General features: G+C 40.4%; 1 protein-coding gene across 2 annotated transcripts in view; it reads right to left on the reverse strand.

The window, feature by feature from the left end:
• aopep (aminopeptidase O (putative)) overlaps window positions 1–14,402 on the reverse strand; it is a 78,248-nt gene that overhangs the window by 52,937 nt on the left and 10,909 nt on the right. For both annotated transcript variants that reach the window (XM_073467250.1, XM_073467249.1), the window contains 2 exons: window positions 2,817–3,030; window positions 638–744 (listed from right to left, as the gene is read on the reverse strand). In XM_073467250.1, coding sequence (XP_073323351.1) covers window positions 638–744; window positions 2,817–3,030 — 321 coding nt within the window. The remainder of the gene's footprint in view (window positions 1–637; window positions 745–2,816; window positions 3,031–14,402) is intronic.

The following is a 14,402-nucleotide window of genomic DNA, read 5'->3' on the forward strand; positions in this document are numbered from 1 at the left end:
TTAGGTCTTTTGAGGCAAGTCTAAAGTATTGTAAATACTACAAGGTACAAGTGATTGTAAATTGCTTTAAAGTCAAAACTGCTCCACCAAATGAAAATCTGCTCAAAGATTGTAGGCCAACCCCTGCAGATACTCTATGCATCAGCTGCCCATAATGAAATATTAAGGCTTGCCAACAACAGTGAATATGAATTGTTCCCATCAAACCAGAGATATACAGGGTTACAGGAAAAAAACTACCACATTTACTTCAAATAAAAGTGGTCCTACTGCACAATTTGACAAGGCAAATTATAAACAAACAATCTTTGAAAATGAATCCGGTTAAAATGGATGTCTGCAGTTTAGGGTGACTGAGACATGTAAGTCACATAAGAAGTGTATGTGAAGTGAGTGTGAAGAGTATCTCAAGCACTGTTACCAGACTACTACCCATACATAGGGATAAAACAGTGGGGAGGTTGACCAGCAGTAAGCAGTATGAGTCCATTTCATGTCAGTGTTTATTACTGCATTCTGCTTTAAGCAAGCTTATTAAAGGTGCTGTTGCTTAGTATCAACAAGCAATTTCCTAAATAGCGGCAACGGCGGTAAGATAATTAAAACAAGATGTACTTGACCAAAAAAAAACACACACCTGAGGATTTGAAGTACCTCCTCCGAGTTCTTCAACTCATCAGAGAGTCGTCTCCACCTCAGCAGTGCTTTCAGGTCAGACTGTTCTGCTGTCTCTTGGAAGGAGAGCTTGAGGAAGATATATGGAGAGTTACAAAGATGTGAGGTTAAAGTAGAGCAAAGTCAGAGGAGGAAAAACTAAATACTGTGAATTTCATCAGAAAAAGCAGGCAGCACTGCCCTACTATCTCTTGTCACTGTGTCTTATTGATTTTGGCAGCAATAACATGTCCGCTGAAATCTACTTCCTCAGCACCGTGCTCATATCATAAAGGTGACATGATTAAACAGCCCAGACACAAAAAAAACATTTGTGTAACTCCAGATGGTGTGGGAAAGCAGAAGGGAGGATTAGACCTGTCTGCATATCAACTCCCGGATCACAACTGAAGTTAGTGTTGCAAGCAAATGATTCATACCAATGCTACACCCTCTTCCTTTGTCCTGTTGTTTGTCTTGTTTATCGTTTATCCTGTATGTATGGTTAATGAGAATGACATCTGGAGCAGTGCACAGTACATTGTCTCTTTGTTCTTTGATGTATGATCTACTTCTCTAAAATGTTTTTTTGCAGAGGATTAGGTTGCAGTAGCACTTTTTCACAACTTTTCTGAGCTTTGTCCTTTGTACATTTTAGTAGGTCAGGAGGTTTGGGGTTGATGGTTTATTCTGTGGTGTGCCAGGAACTTCTTTACCCTTTTGTTTTGTTTGGCCACCTCCTCTGCATTTTCAGATGTAGTTTTTGTTTCTTGTTTGTGCTTTTTTTGTACTGGAACTTGGATTGGTGCCTTTGTAAATTATTTCCTTGTGTGCTTGATGTATGGTTTTACAACACTAATGTCATGGCCAACTCTACTTGACATGCACTCCAACCACAACAGTAATATTTGGAAATCCTGGCACATAAATTGTGGAAATGGAAAGTTGGAAGGTCAACATGTTTTTCATACCGATGGTTTAAAAGGTGCTGGATATTTAGTGTCACTTTTAGATCATGACGAGAAATAAATAAACTAAAAAACCACTGACATTCACTTAATGATTCTTGAGGTTTTATTCACTGAGTGATTTCTATTTCAAATGAGAGAAAGTTGCTTTCTCAGTGGTAGCTCCCTCAAGATGGAGACAGAATGGCTTCACAGTTGAAGGAGCACTATGTAGTTTTAGAGAAGAAATTCAAACTCAGAATCTTAATATTTACAATATCAATGAGGTAAACATAAAATCATACGTATTTTTTTTTTCCACAACTGAATAAACAAGCTGTTGCCAGAGGAAAATAAGGTCCCCAGAACACTGTTTGAAGCTAGATAGGTGGCATTGTGTTATCCTTTAATGTCAGTTTGTTTATTTGGTTTGTTTAGTCATTAAACGAATAAAGTTTGTTTATTTAGTTTGTTAAGGCATAAAAAAATCAGTCAATGAAGATCTTTATCTTCTGATTAAAATTCCATCCCCAAAACTACATAGTGCACCTTTAAGCTAAACTGGTATATCTAAAGCTCATATTACCATCTAAAGGTGTTTGTCTACCTGGGGCGACAGCCTAAAAAGACCTTTAAAGGAGAAATATTATGCTCATTTTCAAATTCTTAATTTTATTTTGGGTTACTACTAGAATAGGTTTACATCCTTTAATGCTCAAAAAACACATCCGTTTTCTCATTCTGTCCAGTGCCACAGTGCTGAATTCCCCCTCTGTCTGAGTTTTTGTTCCTGTCTCTTTAAGGCCCCCCACTCCAGAATAGCCAGTCTCCTCTGATTGGTCAGCTCACACACGCCTGACCCAGCAATGCTAACAACAACAGATTAGCTGTACTAAATCGATTCTTATATGCCAAACTAGCCGCTGGGCTTAAATTATGCAAATGTATGACATGGTGATGTAGTGTGATGTCACATATTCACGGAATTAAAGGTGGGGCTACTGACGAGGCGTTTCAGGAGCAGTGTTTTCTCTGAGAGAGGAGCTTCTGTTGGTGCGGACTTTGACCTTGTTAACTATCAAGCTCTTCCACATGCACAAGAACATTTATAACACACCAAAGGAACAGAAATAACCAAAAAGCATAATAGGTCTCCTTTAAGTTACTTTCATAAAACAGCTGTAGTCAACCACAATCATCTGGATTGTACTGTACTTGTTGTGCTTGGGCCCAGATAATGTCCTCCAGGTAGGTGGCAAAACCCTCGCTGATCCATTCCTCAGTCCAGTCTTTGGCTCCGATAACCAGGCCAAACCAGGAGTGGGCGATCTCATGGCACATCCTGGACCCACATAGAGACAGGCTGTTCTCCCCAGGGCCAGAACTCCCAGCATACAACACACTCTGGGAAAGGAAAATTATATGGGGGCTAGGGAAGACAAATGACAGAAATAAAGGGTGAACAAAAAAATTATAAATTAAAATAAGGGGGGGAAGGAGTGAGAAATGAGTGAGGGAGGGATAAAAAGGGAACGTTTTTACGATCAAGGAGGTTCAGGAAGTAAGAGGAAATACAGAGAGGTTAGCGTGAGAAAAGATGTTTGCTCAGAAGAATAAAAAGTAAAAAAAAAGATCAAAGAGTTAGTGTGGTAATGTTCCACACCTATGATTACCGAAAATGTAGCCTGGACACGTGTGAGCATTAATGAGTATGGGAGTCACTGACTGCCCATCCCTGCTATTATCTACCCTCTACATTATGTTCAGCAAAAGGGCAGCTTACTCATCAAGTGTTGGTGCCAAACCTAACTGCCCTGTGCAAACATTACGTGAGTACATCATGTTCCCTTGACTAAAATTGTCAACCAACAATGGGTATAAAAAAAAACTGAAATAAGCAATTTTGGGAGTTTTTGTCCAACAGTTTTATAGCCTCCACTTTTTCTCTCTCACTTTGTTTCTAAGCATGACTTCAAGAAAATGCTCCACATTTTAGGTTAGGTCAGGAAGATGTCAGGACTTTTAAAATAAAATATAATTATAAACTTGACCTGACCCGTTCCCTTGTAAGATTCTCTAATGAGATGAAAAGGAAGGAATTCAAAACAAAGCTCGACTTATGACTATATTTAGAACTAGAGGCATCTTATTACATACCCATGACTGATTTATTGAGCAGTTAAGTTAATTAAGATTTGCCTTGCACTCGTCTGATAAGGAAATTAAACACATGATAAAAATTTGATTGCGTGCATCTGAAGTATTTCCAAATAAAGCAACTGGTGTCCTCTGTGCACTTTTGTAAACAGGTAATAGATGTACAGCAATCATATACTAAAGTGCACAACAAAACTGCTTTAAATTGTTTTGGAAACACAGAAGGTAAGATTAACTTAAACAGTGATTATACATGGGTGTGTGTGAGTGTCTTACTCAACAAATTTAAAATCTTCATTAGGCTTTTCAGCCAATGACAGCTTATCAAAGCTCTGAGCCGAGCAAAACTGAAGAGGGAATAACACGGCTGTCAGCAGCTAAATTCCAATATAATTGTTTGCAAATGTGAGTTGGTAATTACTATTCTGTATAGACAATAGTTTCCCCCTAATGTCCATTTTAGATTTCTGATTTAATTAAATTTCTTCTCAATTAAGGAAGTACATTTCAGGTTTGTCTGTAAGTTTATCTCACTGCACATGAGTCTTGCCAACAGAGAATACTGAGCTGCTAATATAGGAGTCCTACAGGCACACACCTCATTGAGATACAAGTATCGAGGGCTGGGCTTGGCAAGTGTTTTAAAACCTTTTATAAGAAATTATGCAACATGTTGGAGGCTGTGATTTTCTTCAAATGGATCAATTCTAAGATTAAAAAAATATTATTGAGTCAAGTATTTAATATATCTCCAAAGATGTATTGACAAGACTAAGCTAAATGGTAAATGGTAAATGGACTTGCATTTCTATAGCGCTTTTCCAGTCTAATGACCGCGCAAAGCACTTTACAACACTTGTCAAATTCACCCATTCACACACACATTTATACACTGATGGCAGAGGCTGCCATGCAAGGTGCCAACCTGCTCATCAGGAGCAATTTGGGGTTCAGTATCTTCCAATTACTGGACAATCCACTTGAGCTATAGCCGCATTACATACAGCTAACAGTGTAATGCTCCCAATAGCTGTGTTCCCAACTGACTGTCAAGCGAATTTGAAGCACACTGGGCTTTTTTACATCAACTGGTTTGAAGGGACTAAACTATAGGCTACACAAAGCATAGTTTGGTATAGGTTTCGTTACACATGACTACAACAGAGTAGAAGAAGAAAAGGTCCCAGGGAATGTTGGAAGTAATCTGGGAATGGAGAGGCTGGTTATACACGCATCACATAGGTGCAAGGCTACCAGGCAATAGCGTGAATGAAGAGAAGGCACCTGCACACTTACTGTACTCCACGCACCAAACTTTTAATAAAGACACTGTTTGGATCCTACTTGGAAACTATTTTTCCATTTTTCAAACTAGACTAAGATCCAAGTGGGATCGTAATGTTGTCTCATTAAACCTCCTTAGCATGGAGTTGAGTTTGCAGGCGTTACCTTCTCTTCATTGAATTCATTTGGGAGTTAAATCTTATGGTAATATCCAGAAAGAGGTAATAGCTGCTTCTTCTTCTTCTCTTGGAGGGAAAACAGCTCATCAGTCATTTGAATTAAATGTGCTTTACGTTACAACTTAATTGAAAAAGTTTTTCCTATTTCCTATTATGTATATTTGCTATTATAGAGAAGGCAAAAAGCCCTCAAGCAGGTGTAAAAACATTTCAAATATTGCTGTTTGATCAGCCTTTGCTAATGCGCTACTTCAAATTGTGTACAAAAATATGATGATTGAAAACACGGCTGATGACAATGCTAACAAGCTGATGTAAAGCAAGTATGAGAACCATGTTCACCATCTTAGTTTGGCATGTTAGCATTTGGTAGTTGTAAACACTATGTACAGCTGAGGCAGGTAGTTCACCAAAGAACTGGACAAATAATGAGCTGATGGGCCTGATGATGAAGATGAAAGGATGAAGGACCACAAAAGTTAATGTAATTTGTCATAAGGGAATACCAAATTTCACACCATCCAGCCAGTAATTTTTGAGATATTTCAGTCTGGACCAAAAAGCTGGACCGACTGACCTACATGGCTTGAGAAGTTTAATTTTAAAGCAGTTTGCAGTTTGAACTACACTCATTTAATTATTGATGCTACACACGAACTGTCTAAGACTTTCACGCTGCCAGCTTCTCAGCTTCTCGTAAACACAGGAGCACAGGACATGTGACTTTTAACCATGAGACAGCGCTGGTAGAACAGGACAAATAGGAGTGCGCAGTCAAAGCCAAGGTCATGGCTGAAGACTTTTCTGGAGCATTCTTCCCTTCTGTCTTATGTAACCGGCTCTGGGTGCCCTGAGGGGCTTAGGGCTGACTGTGCGTGAGATGCAGGCTATTCTTCAACAGAAGAATGGGAGAGGGGTCACAGAGGTGCGAATGAATGGTCTCTCTCTCCCTCCTGGCCCATATAACAACACAGGACTGTCTAGAATTCCTTTCACACTCTCTAGATCTTAAGTGTCCCAGCCACTATTGAGCTGACGCTGGTGGGAGAGTTTACGGCAAACTGCAGGTCCTTATTGAAAAGTATCTGTCAAAAGGGTCATACAACCCAAATACTGTGACAAATATATTAAAGATGCCTCTAGATTACAGAAGAAATCATTATCGCTCTGTTTTGCTTCATTATAGTCAGCTTTTAGTTTTTTTCACCTAAAAGTCATAAAGAGTGGACCTACTTCTAACTACATAAACAGAGAAGCTACAATTACTTCACCTGTTGGAGTCACAGTGCTACAATAGGCCCACATATTGCTGCCATCGATGAATTACAGTAACATGAGCTGCTTTCATCAAGAAGAGATTAGCATCTTAAAACACCAGATGACAGAGGAGTTATTTTCTTTCCTTGCCATAACCTAATTACAGTGACAAGTCAATTATAAAGGAAAACACTGAGTGAAGACATAGGTTAGGCCAGGTCTGCCTACAGTCTATTTTGGAGGAAAGCAAAATCGGATATCTGAACAACACAACTACTCTTTATTTCCCAGAGGAGTGTTTTATCAGATAGAAGGCAGGCCTGTTATTTAGGAACATGTCAACATCATACAAAAGAGGTCTTATGGGCATCATTTCCGAGACAGCATCTCAAATCTAATCCCATGTTTTTCCTGATTAAACAAACAAAGGCTCTCACTGGAGCAGGAGATGCTAACATTAGCCTTATGAGTTTCTTTGTAGCCTAATCTTATTCCCTCACAATTGGATAAGCACGCCTTTGTTGTCAGCTCCAGCAGTGCGTTATGTGTGTGTGTGTCTGCGTCTGTGTGTGTGAGCGAGTCTGGAACACAAAGACAGCCTTTCAGAGACGGCGCTTGCACATGCTCCTCTGAGGGATGCGGAATCCATCACTACAGTGACAAATAGTGTCATCCCACCATGGTCGGGATGAATAACAACAGCATCTTTCACATTCACTGATACACTGACTGACATTAGTTGACATCAGGGACCTGTCAGGGATAACGCAGAAGAAGACTTTCACACACATTCATACATATGTAGCACCTGTACGTGTGTGTATACACCTTTCATCTCCACAATAGATGTGAATCTGAAGTCTGCTGCACGCTGGGATGAATGTTTGTCACTGATTACTTTCAAATAAGGTATTTGACATTCATTTGTAAGCAAATGCTGTCTTTATTCCACAATGTGCTTCCACATTCTCTGTGTTGCAAATTAGCGAATGTGACTCGCAAAACAACTAAAGCTGCTGATTATGCCAACAATTACGATCAATCAAACATTAAGTGATAATACTGCAATTCTCAGACACTCTATAGATACTCAGTAATACAACTTCCACTCATTTGTTGACATCCTGTGGTCATAACATTTACAAAATGAACATTTTCGGATGTTTCTGTGCTTATCACCAAAATTGTAATCTTGGCTTTGCTCATTAGCTGTTGATTGTGATACCACAGGATTTTTTTTTTTTTTTTAACTCTGAGGGTTTGTGGCAATTAAATTACCCCTCCTATTTCTTCATGTGAACAACTAAGATATTGTGGTGTTAAGATGCTTTCCACAAATGACACAAGAGGATTTTAAATACATAATACCACACCAAAACACTGCAGTGAATATTGAGGAGAATGTGACCTCTATTTTTAATAGAACCCATTTGACTTGTGTTACCGACTTTAACCAGATCGCAAATCCATAACAAAAAATCATTTTATTTAAATAAAAGATCAAGTACATTCATAGAGGAGACGAAAAGGAGGACACATTTGGTCTGGACCCTCTCGTCAGGGTTATGAATTAATTTCTGATGAGGACTTGATGTTTAATGAAGGGGCGTTTGATTTAAACATGGTCACTGACATCATTTAAAGCATGTAAATAAATTCAAATTCTTTTGGCCCTGTTTTTGATGCTTGTGATCTCTGTTTGCTTTTTAATCGACTGCTCGCTGCGCAACAAATTGCCCTTTGGGTGCAATAAAGAATACTCTGTGTTCTTATAAGCGACACATTAAAAGGAATGGAATTACAATCTCTGGCATTTATTTGAATGCCAAACATAAATTCTAGACTTGACTATATTAATTATATTTTTGTTCTTGATTGTCTTCATGTCATTATGTCTTAAGTAGGGATGAATGATATGCAAAAACATCATATTTCAATTATTTTGACAGTTACTGCCATTGCATTATGATTCACGATTTTTGGTGTGAATGCCAATTTTTACATTTCCTTTTGTCGGTAAAAATATAAAATTGTGATTTTTACTTGGGTCTGTACCAAACAAGCATGTTACCTTATGTCTGCAGAATATGATTTTTAGGCCAATATTTCAATTAATTGTTCAGCCCGAGTCTCAAGGCTTGAACAACACTATGCACACACATGCTGAGGGAATATGAGCACAAACAACTGCGAACATATGTTTAGGAAACAGACAGAACAGATGAAAAGCTGTCTGCCATAGAATAACAGACAAAAGACCTAAGGTGACCAGTCTGATTGTTGAACCCCATTGGGTTTTAACGCACAAAATGAAACACTGATTAAAGCCCTCCTGTGCTTTCTCACATGTCAACCTCACAACTTGGAGTCACCAACTCTGAGCTTCAGAGGTGTGCGCCGGGGCAAGTCTTCAATTTGGTGAGACACAGATTGCAAAAGTGTTTCGCCCTCTATCTCTCTATCCATTATTCATCCCTCCATCCCTCCATCCATCGTTCCTGGCTGTAGGCCATTTCTTCCCCAGTGGGACACTTCCATGCATAATGCAGCAGGGGCCCTATCATAGTCCTGTAATTGACATCCCTAGCCTAGCTAAGCTCATAGCTGGGACACCAGTAAAACAGCCCCACGAGACAGAGGGACGAGGAAAAAGATGATGAGAGCTGAGTGTGCACTGTATGTGTAAATGAGAGGTTGAGAGCAAGAAGCAAAGTAAAGACAAAGATACAGCTACTAGAGAGGAAAAATGGGGAAAAAATGAAATATAGAGGAAAAAAAAGGAATCTAGCAAGTGAATGAAAGATTATCTGATTCATATTTCCAGAGAGATAGAGAATGCTCTCTGTCACTCTGTGCAATGTGTTTTGCTCTTTCCCCAAGTGCAGTGTCAACTACCTGTCGTGGGTGTTGAATTTTCACACATTGCGCACATACCTGAATTCCTATACATAAACACGCAAAGAAACACTTTTAAGACACAATGACAGGGCAGGTGAGGAGATGGAAAAAAGACACACAAAAGACAAAGAGCACACAAACTACAACTTTGTCTATTCTTTTCCTTTCAAGCAAAGGTTGAAGGGCTGGCCTTTCCTAATGTCAGCTTACGGGAAGAAGCTTTGTCTCCTTCCCCTCCCTCTCGTACAGAGTCTGTGGGCTATTTTAGACACAGGGGCCTATTTGACCAAACTCCTACCACCCTTCGTTCTTTTTTAACAAGTCTGACTTCAAATGTCTGGCATTCCAGGCTGGCTACAGATCAGCTCTCTGCTCCCAGACGGGGCCCCACAGGGCCAGGCCAAATGCCACTCCATGTAGGGCCTGATCACATGAACGGGGGCCAGGCCAGGGCCCCCAGAGAGCCGCCCCACCCACATGCACTGCATCGCACCAGAGCCTGAAAAGAAATAGCCGAGGAGATATCAGAGGTCATCAGGAACAAGGTGGTGACTCCGCTGCTCGAGTCTGAAGAAAATGAGGCTTTGTAGTGCCGGCACATGACAAATAAGTGGCATGTTTCAAGGTTAGACTGTAGTTTCTAGTTGCTGTCAAGTGCTTAATCTTAAAAGCCCGTTCATGCATACAGAGACAGCTGGCTCGAAGCAGGTCAAGTTTGTATCACACTGATGGGATCCACATGGGTCATAACCTGATGAGTTCAAGAATGCTTGTGCACACACATGGAGATATACATGAAGACGCAATGAGTGTATAAGGTGCAGGCATAACAGAGCACCCGCATAAAGCAGCAGAGAGTCACAGGCACAGACATGCACACACACCCACATACTTTCAGCAAATCTACTTTGAATCCGTATCAGCTGGGAAGTGATAGCAGATGTCTGATCCAACTTCTCTTAACAGTAAAACAATCCACAGCGCAGTTTGTTCCTTGTTTAGTACAGAGGCTAAAAACTGATGTCATGCCAGAGGAATGTTCTCGGGTGTGTGTTTGTCTGTGTGCAGGATGCTGGAGCAGTGATGCTGGAGCACAGATTTAAAACAGCACAGACTCTTATTTGTCTATAATGGTAAGGTATTTTTCTGTTGTTTATCTGAGGCCAAACAGCAAGAAATGTATGTGAATGTCACCAAACACTGACACATGAACGAGCAATTTGCAGTAACAAGGAAACTGGAAATCTAAATGTACACATGTAACTACCTAAACACACAAAATATCACAGTTTCATGGTCTTCTACCGTCAATTTCATGGCAATCATAAAAAAGGGCGTCTACTGTGTTGTAATGGGCGCTAATGCAGTGCAGTATGAGTTCATCTGGTTACATCAGGCCACTGTCAGTCAGCAAAAGGGTGGTGTCGTAGTGACATTCATGTGACATAAACCGCATTCCTGTGTCACGGTAGCTATTTGCATTCAAACCCCGTCACTCATCACACAGCACTCAGAACCCTCTTTTGGCTTCCACTACCGCCTCAATGAAAGGGAGGACAAAATCTATTTCACAGGATTATAATTTGAGACATTTTCATGCCTGTGGGGTAATAAATAGACTAATTTTTTCTCTCTCTTATGTAATGCGAGAGAATGAGACAGTGAGGAGATGGAAAGTGAGACCGCTCAGTACTGCACGGCTGTATAAGAAGTGTTTGACAGAATGAAAAAAAATGGATGAAGGCGAGATCGAAGTGAAATTAGCCAGCGAGCAGAGCTGTCTCTTCTGCAGAGGTTTCAGGCTGCCACCTGGCCTGCCTGTCAGACAAAAAAAAACTGCAGCTGATGAATATAGTGTGGGTGAAAGGTGTTTGATGTAAACACCTTTGGAACAACACACTTACACAACAGCACAATAGATAATCACCAGAAAGATGTATAGAGTGATTATCACTAGACAGCTCTGACAAGCTAAGAACAATCAACAGGTATTAACACATGAGGAGGAATGCAGACAAAAAAAAAGTGACTTATAAAGTAGAATACAAAATGGTCAAACCAACACTGTGTTAGTCTGTCTGTGGCTTTAAACATGGTTCACAACATATACTTTTTAAAATCTAATAATAGCTGGGCAGTATAGTCCTTGTCTAACATCACACAAGCAGGCCTGAAAACACTTGTAACGGATTATTTACAGCTGCAGATTTTGTACACTGGCAAGTATTTATGGCAGCAGGACAATATATGAGGCCTTGACTCAAAATAAACTCAGTGACCATGTTCATCATCATAGTAGTGTGGCTCACTCATGTGTTTTTAATAGTTTTGGGACAACAATGAAGAGCTACAGCACGGAGGAATGAGCTATAAAAGGCTTTGGCTACAGAGACAACCCTTAGTTTGCAGGATCAATTCATTGCTGGTTTTAGTCTTTTGATGGGATTTGTTGACAATAAGGAAAATATTGAATAATACCAAATGTATGGGTCAAATGTAAATAATGGAAAAAGCGCACCCCAGAAGCGCCATACTTTTTTCAGATATGCAGCAGTACTCCCCAAGACCTGTAAACACATTTTAATGTGTCAGATTGGTGGGGTTACCTTGTGATGTTGAGGCGGGAATGAACATGTACCAGTTTTCATGGTAACCTATCCAATAGTTCTGAAGAAATATTCTTGGTTTCTTAAGATTCATTGTCTGGAAACCATTGATCTAGTCTATACAAAACTTTTGCGCCAATCCATCTCGTAGATGTCCAAATATTTCACAGGATACATTTTAAGTTTGACCTGCAGCTGGCGCTACAGACATAGTCTGGGGATGAGCAAAGTCATTTGGATTCATCCATTGAATGTCTGTTTTTCCTTACAATAGTTGTTAGGATATGCTTGGACCAAATTATTGGATTGACCAACCGACAGTCAGACTGACAGATCAACACTGCCACCCGTAGAGCCAAACCACTGGCATGGCTAAAAACAGCCTATTGTGAAAGTAACTGGTTGAACAGCATGGAGCACAGCTCTCTCCCCAAGGCTAAAAGCAAACCCAGACATCAGAAGCATTACCACTGAGCATTTCACAGCACTTTGCTTCAAATATCTCATTTTGGCCGGTTCAGCACAGAGGTCCCACGGACATTAAGCCGTCTGGCTTTGCACAGACAAATGAAATTACCCCCAGTCTCTAGGTTCCACTATCACACACACGCCCCAGGATGCACACCGAGACCAGCAGCAGCGTCCCCTGCTCCATACAATGGACCCATCCATCACTCCAGGGAATGGGTCCTGTGGACTCATCCATTAGTTAGTAGAATGGGTGTGCAGTGACAGGCCTGTCTTGCCACAGCCTCTAATCCAGAGTTATGGCACAGTGTGTCTGTGTTACTGTTAAATGTAGTACTATATGCCAGCTGTTGCCAGCAGGTTCACATCTGAGGGCAGTTTAAAGCAATGCACCATCACTCACCAACCACTGATGACAATGGAAGCATATATGACACTCAGGAAAAAAACAGCACAATATTAAGCAATGCTGCACATACATCGCTCATAAAATATAGAATTCAAAAACTATCATGCAAGAAATGTTTCCTGATTATTCCCAAGAAATACTTAATGATTCCATGTTCCCATCTCCTTTCAAGCACAAGCAGTGCAAGAGTTAAGATGGCTCCTTCAGTTGTGAGAAGGTACTGTAGAAGAGCAGGTAAACCTATACTGCAGATAGAGAAGGGAAGTTGAGAGGCCCAAGATAACTAGAAAGGAATGTTCCTGCAATAACAAAACACTTGCTAAACTGGACCCTGCTATCTTCTTTAAGGTCCTGACCAAGAAAAAGAGACAAGGAAACAGGAAAAGATGGATATTAGTGGCCAACGATTGTAAGCTTTGGAGCTGCTCTGTGTGTGTTCAGCAGGAGGGGAGCAGAGGAACAAGGGGAACTCTAGAAGAATAGAAGTAAAGCTCACCTAAAAGTCTTAACTACTTGCAATCGCTTTAAAAGTGTGCACAGGACACTCCCCCTCCTTCTGTCCAGGTGCAGGCATGCAGAGCTGCCTTTTCAACTCTTTTGTGTGGCTTCAGAAGAGGGGGAGATCCACTCAAGGTGGGAAGAAAGAAACACCTCATCCTTGACTATTTGATTAACAGCTGTCTCCCGTGCCAGAAAATCTGACCCCCCACATCTCGCCCTCCCCGCCCTGAACCCCCCAACTGCCTCCTGAAAGAGCAGGTCTGTGTCGCACACTTCTAGGGTTACTTCACGGATCAAACTGGAGAGGAGAACAGAAAGGCAAGAAATCCACTGAGACATCAGAAGGAAGAGGGGAGGACAAGCAGTGGGAGGACTGGGAGAGAAATGGAGCAAGGAGGAAGAGAGAAAAGGGGGACGGCATAGGTCAACAAGGAGGAGGCAGGAGGTGCAATTCAGTAAGGGTGCAAAGTGAGGAGGAATCAAGGCCAGTGAGGCGAAAGAGCGAGAGTCGTGTTAGAAACTGGGGCAGGTTAAGATTAACATCTAATCTTTCTAATTTACATTTTGTGGTCTGCTATTATATTTCATCTAACTTCCATTTAAGATGGTAATAAGCAGCAATGCCTTTCCCAAAGTTAATGATTTTTCCTTAATGATCAGCTTTATCTTTTAAATGCTGTTTGTTCTGCATGATTTATTCCATTAATGCTGAATGATTTGTAAAGTATGTAAGTTTTTAGATGCGTTTCCTCAATTCCAAGGAACTACCACTTTCACTTATCTTTGGTATGCCATGAAAAGTGAAAAATTATTAGTAAACAGTGAAATCAACTTATATTTTCTAATTTAACTTAAAACATTAAAATACAAGTTGTATTTATTTCGAGTTTAAATTTGGAGCTTTCTTTTTCAGACTTCAGACCTTATAAACACAAGTTCTCAGCTAACTTGAAGTCTTTTGGCTTTAAATGATGAGTTGCATGAATGTACTGTGAGTTCAATCAACTCATCAACACAAGTTTCTAAAAAAAACATGATCAGC

Source organism: Pagrus major, chromosome 5 (assembly GCF_040436345.1).
Source record: "Pagrus major chromosome 5, Pma_NU_1.0".
NCBI lineage: Eukaryota > Metazoa > Chordata > Actinopteri > Spariformes > Sparidae > Pagrus > Pagrus major.